Raw genomic sequence first — 17,520 nt, forward strand, 5'->3', positions numbered from 1 at the left:
AAGTGCGATGCTGAGGGCGTGGCTTATGAAAGCAAAAGCTTAAAAGTAGACGACGTCGGATGAGCCGCGAGAAGGCTGTCGGAGTTGTGACAGCGGTGCGCAGGTGGGACGAAGCAGACCGTGTGAGTGAGTGACCGTGTTGCTGTGACGATGGATCAATGAAATGAGCGATAAGATGGAGTGGACGGAGCAGCGCAATGCGAATGCGATCCAGCCGTCATGGGTCGACGGTTGCAATGCGAGTTGATTGTGAGGCGAGTGGTTCTGCTGAGGATGAAAGGTCTGATGCGAAGCGCTGGCGACCGAAAGATGATCTGGGAAACAAGTGGACCGTCGATTGCGTGATTGGCGTCGATTCCTCCTGGGAGATGGGGCGACGGCGATGAGCGGGATGGTCGTTCTGACTGACAAAGGTGGTTGGACGAGACGTCGAAATGAAGAGGTGCGCCTCTGTGGAAGCCGACGATGCGATCCGGAGGAGAGAATGGACGAGAAGTGCAAGCAGAGGGGAGCGAACGCGTCGAGCGAGATGATGGACGTCCGACAGAGAAGGACAGAAGGCGGAACCGGGAGTGCAGAGAGAGAGAGGCAAAGGCAGAGGAGTGGTAACGTTTCGGTGAAAGGACGGCTAGGTGGTGGAATTGACAGTCGAACCAGTGGTGATTGCGGATGGACGAATTATTGCGCAGGGCAAAGCGAGGCAGCTCAAAAAGAAAGGGCGCGGCCACACACACTCACACAGAGAGAGGCAGACACGGCGAGCATGAAATACCAGGCAGGCGTGCGTACGAGGCGTGTGTGTGTGACTGTCGAAATTTAGGCCGAGTTCACCGTAGCAGAGACAGGAGGGCGTGTAATTAGCTCGATGCGAGACAGCAACAGTCCTCATCCATCGAAACAGCATAGCAAGCCTGTCGACCGATTGTCGTCGTCGCCGACGTTGACTTCGAAATGACCGTGACCGCACAGCTCGGCTTTGGTTCGACAGATAAGTCAGCGCGCAATCGATGTCGGCCCTGGAAGCATGTACATACGGGAAGCGGTGTGCAGCGTGCAGCCGGTCAAGGCAGAGATAGGGGGGCCCGACGGATCCGTTGTGTGGGAGAGTGCGGAGAGAGAGAGAGGCAGAGGGCAGAGCTCGAGCCTTGACTGGCTGCGCACCAAACATGATCGGATTCGGAGCTTGAACTGGCTTCTGACAGGGAGAAGAGGGAGGGCGAGCGGATGTTGGCGCAGCGCCTACATGAATGACAATTGCCAGATGCGAAAGGCGAGCCTGTCAAGCTCAATTTTAAAGATCAGGTGCGGTGCGCGGGTTTGAAAGCAATGAATGCGGCACCTAGTCAGTGTTGCTTTTCCTCGGAATGACTTTCCTTGAGAGGAGTTTCTTCACGCTGTCAAAACAAGGTCTGGCCTCCCAGCTTCAGGGGGTTTTGCCAGCTCGGATATTCGAATTGATCAGCAAATGGAATGCCAAAAAGAAGGCCACAAAAAGCGAGCCGAAATGCAAGAGGCGGGCCCTCCTTCTGACAAGCCAGCATCAAGGTCGGCCCTCTGTCGATCCAGGGAAGAAGGCGACCATCACCGTCACTGGGCGTGATTGAGAGCAGACCCTCTCCGCGATTCGAGACAGAAGGCGATGCGCTGGCCGGTACAGCCGTCGGCGGCGACACAGCCATTGGCACATGCAGGGTCCTTGCCAAGAGAGTCCAAACGCGTGCGCGCGCGAAGAGGATTCCTCGACACTTGAAAGCCAAGACGGCTGTTTCCTCTGTGTGCCAGCAGACAGACTTTGCGTTGCTTCTAGAAGCTGCAACCGGGTGGTGGCGATGGTAGCGCGCAGCGGATCACCGTTCAGCCGTCTCTGTGAGCTTAGCCGTTGAGATTGAACGCCCGGCTTTCTCGCTCTTGGCACTGCCCGTCTTGCTGCTCTTTCTCACACCGTGCCGGCTGTCATGGCGAGACAAAGCCGGACTCCGCCGCACACGCGAGGCTTCTCGGTGTTGCCCTTAGGCGAGGTCGACGAGCAGGACGGCGAAACTTTCAGCTCTCGGGTAGGGGCTCATCTGTTTGTGGCGAGATGCGCTTGTCCTGTCAAGCTCAGGGTCCACCCAATCAGCGCTCGGCGTGGCACGGCCCAGATGAAATACAGGGCCGCACGCGATGCTCGCCAATTCTTGCCGGTCCTCGTTCGCCAACGAAAGCGATGCACTACGAGATCGATCATCTCGCTTCGTGCAGACGTGGGTCGGGACAAGCTTTGGACAGGGCCACTCATGCTCACCTTCAGAGCGCCTTGCGACGGATGATCCGCGCTTTGCCGCTCTTGTAGAGGTGATGCTACTCCACGATCACACGAACGCTGACTGTGATTCTCACGCTCAGGACAGGCCGGACGATGCGATGGGGTGATGTTCTATGCTTTGTGATCAGACGGCCTTGCCTTTGCCTTTGGCTCTTCGTCGAGCCTCGGCCGCCTGCTCCTCCTCCTCGTCGTGTGCTTCGGCAGTGCCGTTGGCCGCCTGCTCCCCTTGCCCGTCACTTGCACCATCACGCGCGGCAAGCAGCTGCTTCAGACCAGCCCCTCTGTCCCCGACACCGTTCATCGCAGCCTTCATCGCCGCCAACAACTGTTCCTCTCCCACCGGCGCCTTCTTCTCAACGACCTCCTCCTTCTTAGGTGGCGCCGAGAACTTGGCCTGCACCTCTCGATAATGCTGCATCTCCTGCTCGCTGACACTCGGCGTAAGCTCCTGGAGCGCCTTCTCAAAGTCCTGTCGGTTGACCTTGACCTCGATCTCGTCCTTGGTGGCCATCTCTGCGAGGTAGTACTGCGCGGTGAGTGGATGCGGGTGGGTCTTCTTCCCTGACGTAGCGTTGATGGCTTCGATCCGGGCGTCGACCTCGGACGCCTTGCGTGTCATGGCTTTGAGCATGGCGTCCGAGCACAGGGCGTAGAAGTCGGCACCCGTGAGGTTGAATGGGCACTGCTCGGCGATGCACCCTAGATCGCCTACGTCGGGGTCGAGCTTGAACTTTCGCGTCAGGGCTTGGAGGATGTTGAGCTGCGCAGCATGGGTGGTGGAGACGGAGAGGTAGAGCATGCGATCGAATCGACCCGGTCGCAACAGCGCTGGGTCCAGCAGATCTGGTCGATTCGTCGCACCGATCACAAACACATCGCTTCCCTCCGAGGACCCAGCCATGCCGTCCAGTTCCGCCAGCAGCTGCGAGACGATGCGATCCATCACTCCACCACTGTCCCCCTGATTGCCTCGTTTGGGCGCAACAGAGTCCAGCTCGTCGAAAAAGATCACGCACGGCTTGGCATCGCGCGCCCGCTGGAAGACGCGTCGAACGTTGGCTTCCGACTCGCCAATGTACATGTTGAGCAGCTCGGGACCTTTGACCGAGAAAAAGTTGAGCGAGCACGATGTGGCCACAGCCTTGGCGAGCAAGGTCTTGCCTGTTCCCGGGGGACCGTAGAGAAGAATACCTGATCGCTTCTTGAGACCGTCGCTGAAGAGCTCGGGGTGCTCGAGAGGCAGTTGGATCGTGTCGAGGATGTCGGATTTAACCGAGGCGAGACCACCGACGTCGTCCCAGGTGACGTTGGGGATTTTGGGTGCGCCGATGGACTCCGAGTAACTCGAACGCGCTTTGTTGAGGGCTGAATCGACGTCGGCGCCCGTGATGGCGAGTCCGGCGAGGAAGAGGTCGCGATCCGAGACACCCGCTGCAGATGTAGGAAGCGCTTGGCGCACGCGACGGACGGACATAAGCTTGGAGCGGGAGGCAAGGTTGACAAGGTCCGCTGCCACCAAAGCCGCCGTCTGTGTGGCGAGATTCTTGAGGTCGACATCGGGGCCCAGGATCGAGTCCTTCATCGTGATCTCGAGCATCGCTCGCCTCTCGGCTTCGTTCGGCGCATTGAACGTCACCTCGTGCTTGAAGCAGCCGAGCACACCTGACGGGCACTTGTCCGGATCGCTGGTGGTTCCGAATACAGCCACCGGCATCGCTACCTGCCCAGCATCCTGTCCTGAAGTAACGCTCCACAGCTCCTCAAAGCAATTCTGCAGCGCTGTTGCAAGGGGTGGTTCTTGACCCGTCTCGAGCGCCTGGCTCTTTCTTGCAAGTGCTTCGATGTTGCGCAGCAGGAAGATGCAGGGCGCACACTCGGCTGCTTTCTGGAAGCGGGCCCGCAGGATGCCCTCTGTTCGAACGTCGGTGTCGGAGATCACATCAAAGCAGTCCAGCTCGACCAGCTGCACGCCGGCAGCTTTCGCCACCCAACGCGCGACCGTCTTCTTTCCGCATCCTCGGGCACCTTCGAGAAGGACGCTGAGATGCAGGCCGAATCTGCTGGCGTTGCTCTGCAGTGTTGCGGTGAGGAGCGACGAGAGCGTTGCATATGCGCTGGCCGGCGCGACGAGCGGAGCCACGAGACTGCGCAGCTCTGGTGATGTGAGCTCGGTCGGTAAACTCGGTGTATCGGAAGAGATGCCCAGCCAGCGATCGCTATTGGCTACGCGGCACTGCTCAACGCCCGTCTGCACCATCTTGGTCACATTGGGATCGACGATGCACCCGAGCTCACCAATTTGAGACTGTAGAGCCAATGCGCGGATGGCTTCGTCCTTGCTCTGGCTCGCAGCTACCTTGTCGGGCGCGACGAGCTCAGATCGCAGGTCGGTGACCTTGAAGTAGACGGTGGCCGTCTTTGCGGCACTAGGGCCCGAGGGAAGCTTGAGCTCGTGGATGTCGTCTGGTGTCGAGTCTGAGGTGCCTTCTTGCTCGGCTTCTCTGCTGACGAAGCGCGCTTTGCTTGCTTCGATTGCTACGGCGATGATGTCGCCGTTTCGGCAGATGCGTCGCCGGTCTTCGAAGAACGTGCGCAGAGCGTCGAGGAAGAGACCTTGATAGGCTCGATCTACGCTCAGCGGTCCGGCTACACGGGCGATGCGCAGGCTCTCTGCAAATGGCACCGGCACCGGGCACGACCTGACCAGAGCCGAGACGTCTTGCTGCTGTATCGAGGGCCGTGACCCGAGCACACGCAGAATGACGCTGCGAGAGGATGCCGAAAAGACCTGGTCGCCGAGGATGTTCTGCGCGAGGATCGGGGACATCCACACAGATAGCGCGCCGTCTGTGGAAGCAGGAAGGTCTTGGCTCGACAAGATGCGCACGAGCCTCGTCCGCGCATCGCCGTCTGCGCTGGCGGCGAGCCAGTCCCCGTTGAACGCGCCCAGCGACGCCATTTCCCGTTCTGTGGCGAGCACGACGTTCTCTTCGTCGATGTTGTCCTGCGCTGAGCCGCTCAGAGAGGAGGCGTCCGAAGAAGCAGAAGCTTGCGTGTACCAGTGCGAGATAGCTGCTGCCAACGTCGAGGGGTCTTGAAGCTGCTGCAGCGTGCAGCGTCTGACTCGGCTGATGTTGCGAGGTCGCTGTGAGGGAGCAGGTGCAGCTCTGCCATCTACTGCTGGGTCGATCGAGATGTCGAGATTGGAAAAGTCTTCCAATACCGTCTGTGCCAGGAAACGTTCGTCGATCTCGAGGTCATCTTCGTCTTGCAGCTCATCGGCGCTATCTGATCCTTCTGCAACTCCGGCATCGCTGGCCGATGCGATCGAAAAGGAGTCCTCCGATATGCTGGAAATGATCGAGCTGTCGAGCTGGTCCACTTCTGTTGCGTCCGGTTGCAGCGTCAGAAGCACATCGGAGGACTCGGCGGAGAAGACTCCTTGCAGCAGGGGCTCCAGCATCACCACACGAAGAGGTGCAACAGAGGCACCCAGCTGCGGCCTGATCAACTGGCCTTGCCGCAAGATGCTTCCGTCCAGCTGCCGTACCAACTCGTCTTGGGCGTTGTTTGCTGCATCGTAGCTGGTCAGCGAGGTGGCTTGCAAGTAGACGAGGGATGCATCGACTAGTGCATGGGCTTGGATGGAGACACGCTTGCCTCGATCGGATCGGTGCGATCGAGATGACGGGCCCAGAGCAGAGACGATGCTCTTGGATGCTTCGAGCCACAGACCGTCAATATCTTGCGTGCTCTTGACGGCATACACGGCCAAAGCGGGGAGGTTGGACAATCGTAGACGGCGACCAGACGATGGCCGCAAGCTAATCACGATCTTGCCTGCCGATGACTCCTTTGATGACGATGCGGACGCTGCGCTCTGTTGCAGAAGGTTCCACAGGGAAGCTGAAACAGCCACGACTTGGTCAGAGATGGCCTCTTGCTCGCCGACAACGAGGTCGACGACAAGCTCGCGAGTCGACGAAACCTGGACGGTCATCTTGGCCGATGGAGCAGCTCGCCGACAGGTCCCGGGTGCTGAGCGAGTCGATGAGCTTGGCACGACGGCGTAGATTGAAGCGTCGCTGATGATGATGTGAATGGAACAACGCACGGTCACCTCGAAGTGTTGAACCCGGACTCGGAAGACTTGCTCGCTGCCGACCAACCAGGGCCTCGCCTGCTCAAACCTAAAGTTGCGGAGCGTGCAAGGCTTTCACCGGCTGCACCGGTAACCATTTTCCGAGATTTTCAGGTTGTTAGGTCAAACTTACACGTGATCTGCGTGCTTGGGCCAAAAATTGTCAATGCTTTGCCTTTTGCGCTGCAGCTTCTCCACCATTCCGCTCTCCACCATCCTCGACATACCTTCCAACAAGCAACTTCGAAGGGGCTCGCATCGCCATCATGGCAAGCAACGAGGATACTGACGATCTGTACGCCGATCTCTACGGCGACGATGGCTCGGGAGATGTGGTCGATCTCGGCGGCAACGGCGACGACAAGGCCAATGCCAGTGACGAGCAAGACCTCATTGGCTATGACGAAGACGACAAGACTGCTGGTGCGACGGGCATAAACGACAACGGCACCACTGACGACAAGACTGAGGCGAAGTCAGCGGCGGCTCCCAGCACCGGCTCGTTCATCCCTCCGCCCTCTTCCGCTCCAGCGCAGTCGGGCGCCGGTTTGCAGATCAAAGGAAGCTTCATCCCTCCCCCGGCAGCGAACAGCTCGTCTGCTCACTCGCAGAGTGACATTCGAGACCTAACTCCGGCGAGTCACAATGCCGCTTCCAATGATGGGCAGGCCTCCCATGCGGCGCAAGGAGGGTATGAGGGTCACAATGGACAGGATGCGGGGGCTGACGGCCAAGGCCATGGTGATCGACCTATCCAGCCTCACGAGATGCCTGAAGAAGGGTGAGTACATGATCTATTCCTTGATTACTGACTGACTAGCACCATTCAGCGCTGCCCACCCTCGCTATGGAGTGCACTTCGAGAACAAGATTGCTCCTTGCCTGCTGCCTTACGCAAAGGCAAGAGAGAAGGCTTGTTCCCTGCCGCTGTAGCTCATCACTGCTAGCACATCCTTTGAGCTTGCTAGTTGGAATTGCAGCACTCACTCTTCGTGCCTTAACATTCGAGGCTTCCAGTCCTCTACCATCGATAGACAGCTCATTGACAGTACGCACATCCATTCGCCTTCAATGTCACTATCACCATCATCGTCATCGCTGCATCCTCATCATAATCATCGTCGTCATCATCATCGTCACGTATCACATTACGCATCTACGAAACGCATCTGCACCGCAATCTTGCCTCGACATATACATCTCGATGATGGAATGCCATTACGTTGCCTTCGCGCACCGCCTCAACCTTCTGCGACGTGACACGCTCCTGCACGCTGCAATGGTGATGGATCTGCCTTGACGATGAAACAGAAAGATGTTTGTCGGCGGTCTGAACTGGGACACTACTGAAGGTAATTACTCAACTCAACGTCCCCATGCTGTCGTCGCGCTGTAAGAGACGACGATGTCCAGTCCCACATTGGCCACTAAAAGCGCTCCCATACTCGGACAGTAGACTGATTCCATTCGATGTCCTGTTCGTCCGCCTTCGTGCTGTCCACGCCCCTAACCGTATTGATGTTGACAGACTCCCTCCGACGATACTTCTCGCAATTCGGAGAGGTGGGTCACTGCACCGTCATGCGCGACAATATGACGGGTCGTTCGCGCGGCTTTGCCTTTCTCAACTTTGTCGATCCTAAGGCGGTCAACACCGTCATGGTGCGCGAGCACTATCTCGATGGTAAAGTAGTACGTACTTACCCCCGTTCATGCTCATCGAATGCACCTACTGACTTGCTCTCACCTTGCGTCCCTCAGATCGATCCGAAGCGAGCCATTCCTCGACCGCAACAACAGCAGCACACATACAACAACCGGGGCTACAACAACAACAACAACTTTGGCGCTAGCAACTCCTCTGACGGTTCAAACCAAAAGCTCTTTGTCGGTGGTCTGCCCCCTTCCGTGACCCCGACCTCATTCCGCACGTTCTTCGAGCAATTCGGCGTTCTCGCGGAGTGCACGTGCATGATGGATCGCGAAACGGGCAATCCGCGCGGGTTCGGCTTTCTGACCTACGCAGACGATTCGTCCCTCCAACACGTGCTAAGCATCCGACCGCTGGTGTTTGACGGCAAGGAGGTGGATGTCAAACGGGCGCAGTCGAAGAACGATCCGCAGTCGCTGCAGATTCGACGCCAACAACGATTTGAGAATCCGGAGATGATGCAACAGGGTGCGGGCACAGGAGCCAACCGCTTCGGTATGGGCAACGGAGGAGGGAACAACTTCAACAGCAATGCGTGGGCGGGGATGAATCCGATGATGATGGGCATGATGGGCGCCGGAACGGGAGCGGATATGACGCAGATGTACCAAAGTATGGGGTGGGGAAACCCGCAAATGGCCTGGCAACAGATGATGGCCAGCATGGCAGGGCAGACTGGGGCGAGTGGAGGAATGGACATGGGTGCCATGATGAACAGCATGGGCATGGGCGGAATGGGCATGATGGGCGCCATGGGGAATGGAAGTCCACCAAGTGGGAATGCGATCAGCCCGACGCCGGCCAATGCACAGAAGGCGCCGACGAGCACTGGCGAGGAGAGAGGTGGGAGCGGTGGCCCGGTGCCAACAGGACCGGCGGCGTCGAGGTACCAGCGTGGAGGAGGTCATATGGCTGGCGGCGGTCGCATTCCGACAGGACCCGCCGCGGATTATAACAGGGAGAGGTCGCCAAGGGGAGGTGGCGGTGGTAGTTATCAGAGAGAGCGCAGCCCGAACAGGAGGGATGACCGGCGGTACGATGGTGGCAATCGCAACCGCTACTGAGTTGGGGATCAATGCTTTGTAGTCTCGTCGAAGCAATGCAATGCGGCTTCATCGAGCTCATCTGAGATGACTGTGATGCTGATGCAAGTGCAAGTCGAAACGAGGCGAAGCGCGACAGCGGATCGGCAGGAATGAAGGTCAAGTCGATCGTCATCGTCGAGGCAGGACAACCACACAAAGTTGACGAGACGAATCCATTGCGAGCGACAATCGAGAAATGCTAAGATGATAACGGTACAGGGTATGCATGATACGGGAATATAGTGAGTTTGCTTTTTGGTTGCCCTCGCTGTGATGGCGCGAGGTTTGTGATGAGGATGGATCCTACGCCGACGTGAGACGGAATTTAAGGGCCGAATGCTGAGTGACCGAGTGAAGAAACTGTGGACACCGATGCGGGTCGATGGCATTGGGTAGGGGGATGCCAAGGGGATGAAGATTCCGGGAGGTAGATCGGGGGTCGATTGAGGGTGACATGCGACCGGGCTACTGCTGGTAGCCTTGGGGGTGGCGAGTAAATCCGTGCTGGCCGCCTTGGTGCCCCATTTGCTGTGCGAAGTGGAGCTGAGGCATTACGTGCTGCTGACCCCCAGCGCAACCCTTGCCCGCCCAATCACCCACGTAGTCACCCAACCCCGCCCTCTCATCGAGCAGCGGCTTGATCGGCACATCCGGGCTGCTCGTCTCGCTCGACGCCGCGCTATCCAACGTGGGCAAGCTCGTCTCGCTCGTAAACGGCGGCGAGGTCATGGCGTCGAAGCTGCCCACGCTTCTTGCTGCGGGGCTGACACTCGGCTGGGTCTGCACGGGCTGGTAGTGCGGGTGGCGTCGAAGCCTCGGCCGTTGGGCGTCGACATTCGCGGAATCGGGACCGGCGATAGGGAAGCCGACAGAGGGGTTGACGACCACCTGCTCTCGGTGGAGTCCGGCGACCGCGGTACCGGCGACAGCCTCGTCTCCGGACGCTCTCCAGCCGAGGTGAGTGGACGCGCGTCCAACGACGCCCTCTCCCGCCGTGCCCGCGTGGAGTAGCTCGGCAGGATACTCTGCGACGCCCTCCGTTCCGCCGAGGGAAGAGACGGTCGACGCGGGGGTGCTGAGGTGGGAAGTGACGCTCGCTTGAGGTTGAGCAGCGGCGGGGGCGCATAGCGCGTCGAGTGCGACGGAAAGGGTCGAGGGTCGAAACGACTGTGATTGGGGACGAAATGAGTCGGTTTGATAACGAAAAGTGGCGTCCTGCAGCGGTTGGGGACGAAAAGTCGCATCCGTCGGCGAAGGCGTGGGAGTCGTAGCGGCTGCGGTGGTCAAGCCAGAGGCAATGGGGGCGTCGTAGCGAGGCTCGAGGCGCCAGTGGGGTTGCTCGGTGCTCTGCCTGCGCGGCTGGTAGTCGTAGACCTCTGATCGGAGTTGGGGAAGGGGAGGTGGCGCTTCGAGCGAGAGTCTGCTCGTGCCTTCTGCAACGGCGTTGAAGTCGAAGGAGGGATTGTTCCACACATTGTAGCTGCCGCTGGCAGATGTGTGCGTCTGCAGAGCGCTCGTAGTCAACGACGGCTGCGACCACGAATACCCATTCGGTCCTATGGCTCGACCACTTCCAGAAACGTCGATCATCGAGCGAGCGTGGTAGCGAGAGCCAGCGTCGTAGCCGTCGCGGCCAGAGATCTGGTAAGGGTGGTGTGCACGAACAGGCTCGTACGCGCGCCCTTGGTCCTTCACCGCTTCCTGCTCCTTGCGCGCCTTGGACTCACGCTTCCGCTCCCGGTTCTTGTCGTTGTCCTCTTTGGGCACGGGCACGTACTTGCAATCACGACCGAGGCGCTTGCAGAGACTGCACGCATCCGGCTCCTTGCCGTCGCATCGGACTTTCCTAGAGTGTGATCCGAGGTGAGGATGAGAGGAGGCGAGCGTTAGTGAAAAGTTGATTCATGACGACGCGTAGCGAGACGCGACGCGATGGAAGATGTGACAGCTGCCAGGTACGGTAAGAAGGAAGCGGAGGGAGATACTTACCTTTTGCGACAGCATACGCATGCGACTGCGATCCGAGGTCGAATGGGCGTACGGGAGTGAGGGTGGTTGTGCGAGGTCGACGCGCCGCCGAGGTTGTTCAGGCTGCCTGCAGCCGCATGGGCGTACGTGTGATGATGGCCATGCGACGACGAAGCGCCGTGGCCGTCGCCAAGATCATAGTAGAGCTGATGCTTCGCATTGGGATAGGTGGTGGACGAGTGGACATCGAAGCCAGTTTGGCCGTACGGGTAGGGGGACATGATGGCAAGAGGCGGGGCTTCGAGCGTGAGTAGTGGCCGTCGATGGCCGAAGGCTTGGATTAGCCGCCCGACGAGGGGAGTGGAGTGTATTGCACTAACAAGGACCTAGAAAGGCGATTCGAGTTGCTTGCGTTGGCTTCAGAGCCAGGAGGAGTTAGGATGAGACGGCGAAGGGGAGAGGAGAGAGAGAGAGAGAGAATAGACCAGAATGGTGGCGCTTTGGGGCATGAACGTGAAAGGAGGCGGGCTGGACAGGGAAGGAGCACTGTGATCGACAGAAGGAAGGAGTCAGAAGAAGCTCGACGATGGAGGAAGGATGGAAAGAGGATCTGAGCAGCTCCGCTGGCCCCTTTAAGTAGGTCGGAGTGGAAGCGGCACCGTGGAGGAGGATCGATCTTCTTCGTGGGGAAGGACGAGAATTTTTGTACGACGCGTGGAGGGAAGGCGCAGGCGGCGAGAGGAGACAGGCACACGAGCGCGCAAAAGTAGGGTCCCTGCAGTGCTCGAACCCGGAACCAACAGAGCGGATGGCGACCGTCACTCTCCCTACCTGCAGCCGCGTGCTTGACAGCTTGGCAAGGACGCGGTAAGCTCTCCGCAGCATGAAGGCGAGCTTGCCGTGCTACACCGTTCAGTAAGCAAGGGTCGTTGTAAAGCAGAGGTCGGAGAACCAAAACAGAGCGCCTCGTGCAGCTGCAAGGGTGGTACACGGCGTCTCTGAGCAGGAGGGCATGAATCCTGATCTGGTCGGGTGGAGGACGAGGAGGAGAGCTGCGGCCTGAGGACTGAGATTTTCTTCCCATTTCACTGCGACGCCATCTTGGAGGCGCTTGCAGCTTCAGCAGCAGGAGAAAGTCGGGAGCGTGGATCGTGCAGCCTGCATCAAAATCTTCCCGTCGCAGTCCAGCGTCTGTACGGGGTGAAGTGCTTGAGGCTTCACTACTGCATTTGCGGAGTGACCCTCGTGGCCGTGTCCTGTACGACCTGGCTGGCATTGCATCGCAGTGAAGTGCAGTGCAGTGCAGTGCAGTGCAGTGCTGTCGTCTTCAAATGGCCCTTTCACAGCAGCCGTCTCAGGAACGCAAAGCTCTATCTCCATCCGGCTGCAGCTTAAGCTTTGTCTTGGCGAGACATTCGACTAAGATCCTGAGGCGTCACGTCCTGCCATGAGAGGCAAAGAAAGGTTCCGCCCCCCGCCATCGAAGAACGCCATGTGTCGCTGCAAGCGGCGGCATCAACTCGCGGCGTCCATGCATCTCGCTGTAGGAAAAGGTCGGAGATCCAAAAGTCGGGAACGAGGCTGGATGTGTAGTTAATCGAGGCTGTGACCGCCACAAGGTTGCTTGGCGGATGATGCTACCAAGAGGGATTGACGAAGCCTACAGCAGCAATAGTGGGCAGCAGGTCGCGTCGAGTATGGGAAATTTGGCGAGACGCGTGAGGCGCAAGAAGGTTTCAGCTGTGACGACCCTTGCGCTCGACATCTCGCTCTTGGCGAGGCAACTTGGAATGGGGTCAAGACGGACCAGTTGCCAAGTCGGGTCTGAGCGATCTGCCAGGGTCATGTGAGGGTCGCACTGAGTGTATGGTCGGAGCAAAGAAGTGGACACTCGGCTACCCGAGTCGTTCCCGCTCTTGCGCAATCTGACTGTGTCAACTTGTCGCTTGCAGTGTCTCGGTCTCTGGCAGGCACGCCTTCCGCCGTTTCGGTAGCACTGGTCCCTCTTACGAGGTCCGTGCAACGAAAGCGCCGACTGGAGAGACAAGTGGGTGTGTCAGCACGCACTGAAAGCGGCTAGATCCTGTGCTTGAACCAGGAGGGCACCTGAGGCGAGGGAGGAGACGCGGCACACACGAGCCATGCGGGGAAAATTGACGCGCCTGAGGAGCCTTTTCATCTGGCCCGCAATCTTCTCACGCCCGCGTAGCTCGTATTTCTCACGCCACCATCCGAGCTCTCGCACAACTTCTCCTGCGGGCCTTGCGCGGACCCGTCCTTTGTGCTGGGTCATATTTCGGGTTCGGTTGCCTCTTTCGGATCGACATGCCGCGGGTCGACGGCAGGTCCTTTCCTCCGGATTGTCCTCTGAGCCCGATGCCAATCGCGAGGTATGAACGAATGACACTCTCCACATCGGAAGGCTTCCTTTTCTCTCCACAGTTGGGAATGTCCCGTCACGCTTCGTCACGTTCTGACTTAGAGAAAAGAGGGAGGATGTCAATGTTTCATCTCGCTGAGACGGTCGAGAGCTGTGGGACCTTTTTCGCCCAGGGTCTTCTGACCCCGTCGAAGAGATGGTGCATGGGTCATCCGATTCGGATCGACTGCTCAGGAACGCTTTCAAACTCCTATGTTCCTTGACAGCTGCGAGTGCGGCTGGCAGTTGGGTGCGAAGCTGCAAAGGTTGCTCAGGCCAAATCTGGACGCCTGATTTTCTCCTTCCTTTTTGGGCGCCCATTTTTGAGGAGGCTTTTGCCTTTTCCTTTTCACCTCTTCGTCCGTTTGCTCGTGCGTTCATTCGCGATGCTGAAGATGACGTGCTCGGTTGGCTGACAGTGCCAGCGATAAAGCCAGCGCTCTTCCGCCGAGGGTCGCCTCGATGTTGAACACTCTCCGCACCGCAGGACACACTTGCAGGTACCGAAACGGGTCGGAAGGGTCGGGTCGAGGATCGTCTTCCGCGCTAGCTATGACACTCCCGTGGAACGATCTCCACTCTCGCTTCATCAACCGTGGATCCGTGCGTGCGGCCGGCACGTGAATCGCAAAAGCCTGCAGACGCGCAGGCGGTGTCACAGTATGTCTGCACCTTGGCAGAGTCCGAGCGTCCACGACTGGCCGCCTCATGAGGCGACGCAGCTCTCGGTCAGGATTGAGGCGTGAGACCAATCGTCTAGGCGTGGCGTCTTCTCGACCGAAAGAGGAATGTATGCACGCTCTGCCCGCCACAGCTTAGGATCTACGCGAAGCCTTACCGAATGAAGGAGCTCACCATCGGATGGGCGTACGACGCAAGTACGTAACACTCACTTTCACATGCGCCACGTCATTCCCATCATCTTCTCTCACGCTCTGCAATGCGCCAAGAAGGTACGAGGAGGGACTCCGGTCGGACTCACAATCGTTTCTCAGAGAGCATGCGAAAAGAGGGGGTAACACTACTTCTGCAATCCGAGACAGCTGTCCAAGCCACGCAGCCGAGCAAACAAGGGTCTAGACCCGCGGTTGACAGGCCAAATTGAGCGTTTGGTATCCAGGGTCCTATGCGACTGCCACACTTCTCGTGTCCCTGCTGCACCGCTTTGCAGCCATGGCTTTGGCTTGGCATTCGTTCATCTACAACGCCGGCGGTGTCTGCATGAGGATCTCGACCCCATGAACGAGGCTGATATGTTGCAAACAACTCCGCGCGATCAAGCCTCGTCTCGCTTAGGTAAGTTGCACAGCAGCACCGTCGATCGTCGTGATCAGCTCGACACTATCACGTGCAGACGCAAGTCGAGAACGCCGTCCCATGTGGCCAGATCTGGATCCCTCGTTACGATATCAGTCCACTTCTGGTTGTTGGCGAGAACAAAGCGAGTCTTGCGTGGCATCATCGTCCTGAAGGCTAATTTTTGGTCCTCTGTTAGGTCCCCTCGAACACGACCAGAACGCGGAGCCAAAAATCCGGCTTCCGGAAAACCCTCGAACTTTTTTTGGAGAAGCGCCTTGCATGCGTTCTTCCAACCTCCTCTTCGCTCACCTATACCGAGCATTCCATCGACCTACCCCTTTAAGGCGACCTCACTCAGCCTTCAAAGCACTCACAGCCATGCCGGGTATCAACGGGCCACCGTCCGACCCTTCACCAGAAACCTGCCCGAGCTACGACCCAGATGCACTCCAACTACCGCCCCATCTCCTCCTGGACGCCTTCCACGGCCTCAACGTCTGCGCGCCCATGGTGCGCTATTCCAAGCTGGCCTTCCGCACGCTCGTATCGCGCTACGAGACGCATATCACCACGACGCCCATGATTTTGGCGAAAGAGTTCAGCCGGACGGAGGCGGCGCGCAACTCGGAGTTCTCCACCAACGAGTTCGAGAGGGGAACATTCGAGCTGCTACCTGACGTTCCTGAAAGCTCTCAGAGTGCGCAGCGGCGGCTCTTCCAGCTGGCATCCAGTGTTAAAGAGGATACCTTGGGTGAAGCGGGGCGGGAAGCGCAGGCGATCGCGCGCAAGATGGCCAAGCGCAAAGTGCGTGTTCGCGGAGCACTGGTTGCCCAATTCGCCTCCAGCGAGCCAGGCCCCTTTGCAGACGCCACGGAGCTCATCGGTCGGTTCGTCGACGGCGTCGACCTCAACTGCGGCTGCCCACAACCGTGGGCGTACGAAGAACTTCTCGGCTCGTACCTCCTACGTCAACCGGAAACTGTCCGCGACATGGTCCGGGCCGTCAAAGCCAGGATGGGCGAGGACTTTTGTGTCAGCGTCAAGATCCGTATTGACCCGGACCTTAAGTTGACCGATGCGCTGGTGAGGAATGCGCTGCATGCGGGCGCGAGCGTGCTGCAAATTCATGGAAGGACACGGTGGCAGTCGAGCGCGGGGACGCCGGTCGATTTGGACGGGATCAAGTTTGCCGTGGATGCGGCCAATGCGTGCGGTTTCAGGACGGCCTGGGGGAGCAGGGGTGGGGCAGAGGCGAGGTTTGCCGATGGAGGCAGTGGTGGGTTGGTGCCGTGTGTGGCGAACGGTGATGTTTGGACGCTGGACGATGCGATCGGATACAGGGAGAAGACCGGATGTAGGGGGGCGATGAGTGCGAGAGGGCTGCTGGCGAATCCAGCGCTGTTTGCAGGGTACGACAAGACGCCAAAGGAGGCAGTGGGACTGTTCCATCAGGTGGCGACGAGCTGGGGATTGCACACGGCGCTGATTCAGAGACACCTGGCGTACATGTTGGAGGAAAGCTTTTGGGGTAGGGCCGAGGCGATTCATTTCAACTCGTTGAGTGGGGCGGCGGCGATGACGGATTATTTGGCGGCGGAGGGGTTGCTGTTGGGGAACAAGGGGCATGTGGATCCGCTGGCGGAAAGGTTTGGCTATGGAGTGGTGAGCAGCGGGAAAGGACAAGGCGTGGGGCCGATGAGGTGCTGGTCGGTGAGCGAGACGCTCGCTGGAATGGGACTCTGATTCGACTCAGCATACACCACGATCACCTGTTGCATTTGTACTTGTACCCTTTCTCTTTCGCGCGGAGGATCGCGTCTGCATGCTCCTCAAACCCTCTGTCGAGTCGTCGCTCGAGTTTGCTGTGACATTGTTCATTGTTCATTTCAAATCCATCTAAGCCATGACGCCCTCTCCCGATCCCTGCTGCTGCTGCTGTGCCGGTGCGGCTGTCGAGTCGTCCCATTTGATGTTGAACCTAGTCACCCTGGGTTTCGACACGAGCACCTCTCTCCTGACCTGTGTCAGGTCGACCTTCTCGGGCGGGTTTTCCCTCAGCTCCTCTGCCTCGTACGCATTGTTGACGTAGTACCCGACGCGAATGAACTCCTGATCGCGGTATGATGCGGTGAGGAGGATGACTGTTACGCCCAACAGATCCTCGGGTGGGATCTTGCTTGGCGACGGTGCAGCTGCTTCGAACTCAAACGAGTTGACTCCTGTCGCCACAAACAAAGCCGTCACATGAAGCAAACAGAGCTGATCAGTTGGGTTCCACGGTGGACAAAGGGAACTGGGTGGGGGCGTGATGCTTACCAACGGGCACAGGACCAACCATGCAATTGTCCAACTCCTGATCGTACTTCTCATCTCCTGCCGAACCGACGTAGACGAGCTTCCACTCGATATCGTCCTGCAACGGCGAGATGCATTCGAAGGTGATCTTGAAGATGTATGCGTCCTGGAACTTGGCTTCCGCGTTGAGGATCTCGACGCTCTGGAGGTGCACGATCGACATTCTGACGGTGCTCTTAAGGGTGTGAGCTCGTGTGGTGTATTTTGCTGCTCTCGGAGGGGGCGAAACCGGATTTT

General features: G+C 58.6%; 5 protein-coding genes across 5 annotated transcripts; 2 read left to right on the forward strand and 3 right to left on the reverse strand.

Annotated features, from left to right (window-relative positions):
* Window positions 1–2,429: 2,429 nt before the first annotated feature.
* Window positions 2,430–6,305, reverse strand: PSEUBRA_004998 (ATPase, AAA-type, core; the record flags this gene model as incomplete). The annotated part of the gene is made up of 1 exon (XM_016438466.1): window positions 2,430–6,305. One exon carries the CDS (start codon window positions 6,303–6,305, stop codon window positions 2,430–2,432), a length of 3,876 nt encoding a protein of 1,291 aa, XP_016290936.1.
* A 407-nt stretch (window positions 6,306–6,712) lies between these two features.
* Window positions 6,713–9,221, forward strand: PSEUBRA_004999 (RNA recognition motif domain protein; the record flags this gene model as incomplete). The annotated part of the gene is made up of 4 exons (XM_059465435.1): window positions 6,713–7,227; window positions 7,758–7,798; window positions 7,975–8,138; window positions 8,208–9,221. The coding sequence occupies 4 exons, from the start codon at window positions 6,713–6,715 to the stop codon at window positions 9,219–9,221; spliced, it is 1,734 nt and encodes a 577-aa protein (XP_059320478.1).
* A 486-nt stretch (window positions 9,222–9,707) lies between these two features.
* Window positions 9,708–11,491, reverse strand: PSEUBRA_005000 (Zn(2)-C6 fungal-type DNA-binding domain protein; the record flags this gene model as incomplete). Its single annotated transcript, XM_059465436.1, has 2 exons — window positions 9,708–11,088; window positions 11,232–11,491. The coding sequence occupies 2 exons, from the start codon at window positions 11,489–11,491 to the stop codon at window positions 9,708–9,710; spliced, it is 1,641 nt and encodes a 546-aa protein (XP_059321599.1).
* Window positions 11,492–15,306: 3,815 nt separating this feature from the next.
* Window positions 15,307–16,671, forward strand: PSEUBRA_005001 (tRNA-dihydrouridine synthase; the record flags this gene model as incomplete). Its single annotated transcript, XM_016438449.1, has 1 exon — window positions 15,307–16,671. One exon carries the CDS (start codon window positions 15,307–15,309, stop codon window positions 16,669–16,671), a length of 1,365 nt encoding a protein of 454 aa, XP_016290938.1.
* A 153-nt stretch (window positions 16,672–16,824) lies between these two features.
* Window positions 16,825–17,446, reverse strand: PSEUBRA_005002 (Histone chaperone, ASF1-like protein; the record flags this gene model as incomplete). The annotated part of the gene is made up of 2 exons (XM_016438479.1): window positions 16,825–17,147; window positions 17,245–17,446. The coding sequence occupies 2 exons, from the start codon at window positions 17,444–17,446 to the stop codon at window positions 16,825–16,827; spliced, it is 525 nt and encodes a 174-aa protein (XP_016290939.1).
* Between the last annotated feature and the right edge of the window lie 74 nt (window positions 17,447–17,520).

This window comes from Kalmanozyma brasiliensis (genome assembly GCF_000497045.1).
Source record: "Kalmanozyma brasiliensis GHG001 unplaced genomic scaffold PSEUBRA_SCAF4, whole genome shotgun sequence".
Lineage (NCBI taxonomy): Eukaryota > Fungi > Basidiomycota > Ustilaginomycetes > Ustilaginales > Kalmanozyma > Kalmanozyma brasiliensis.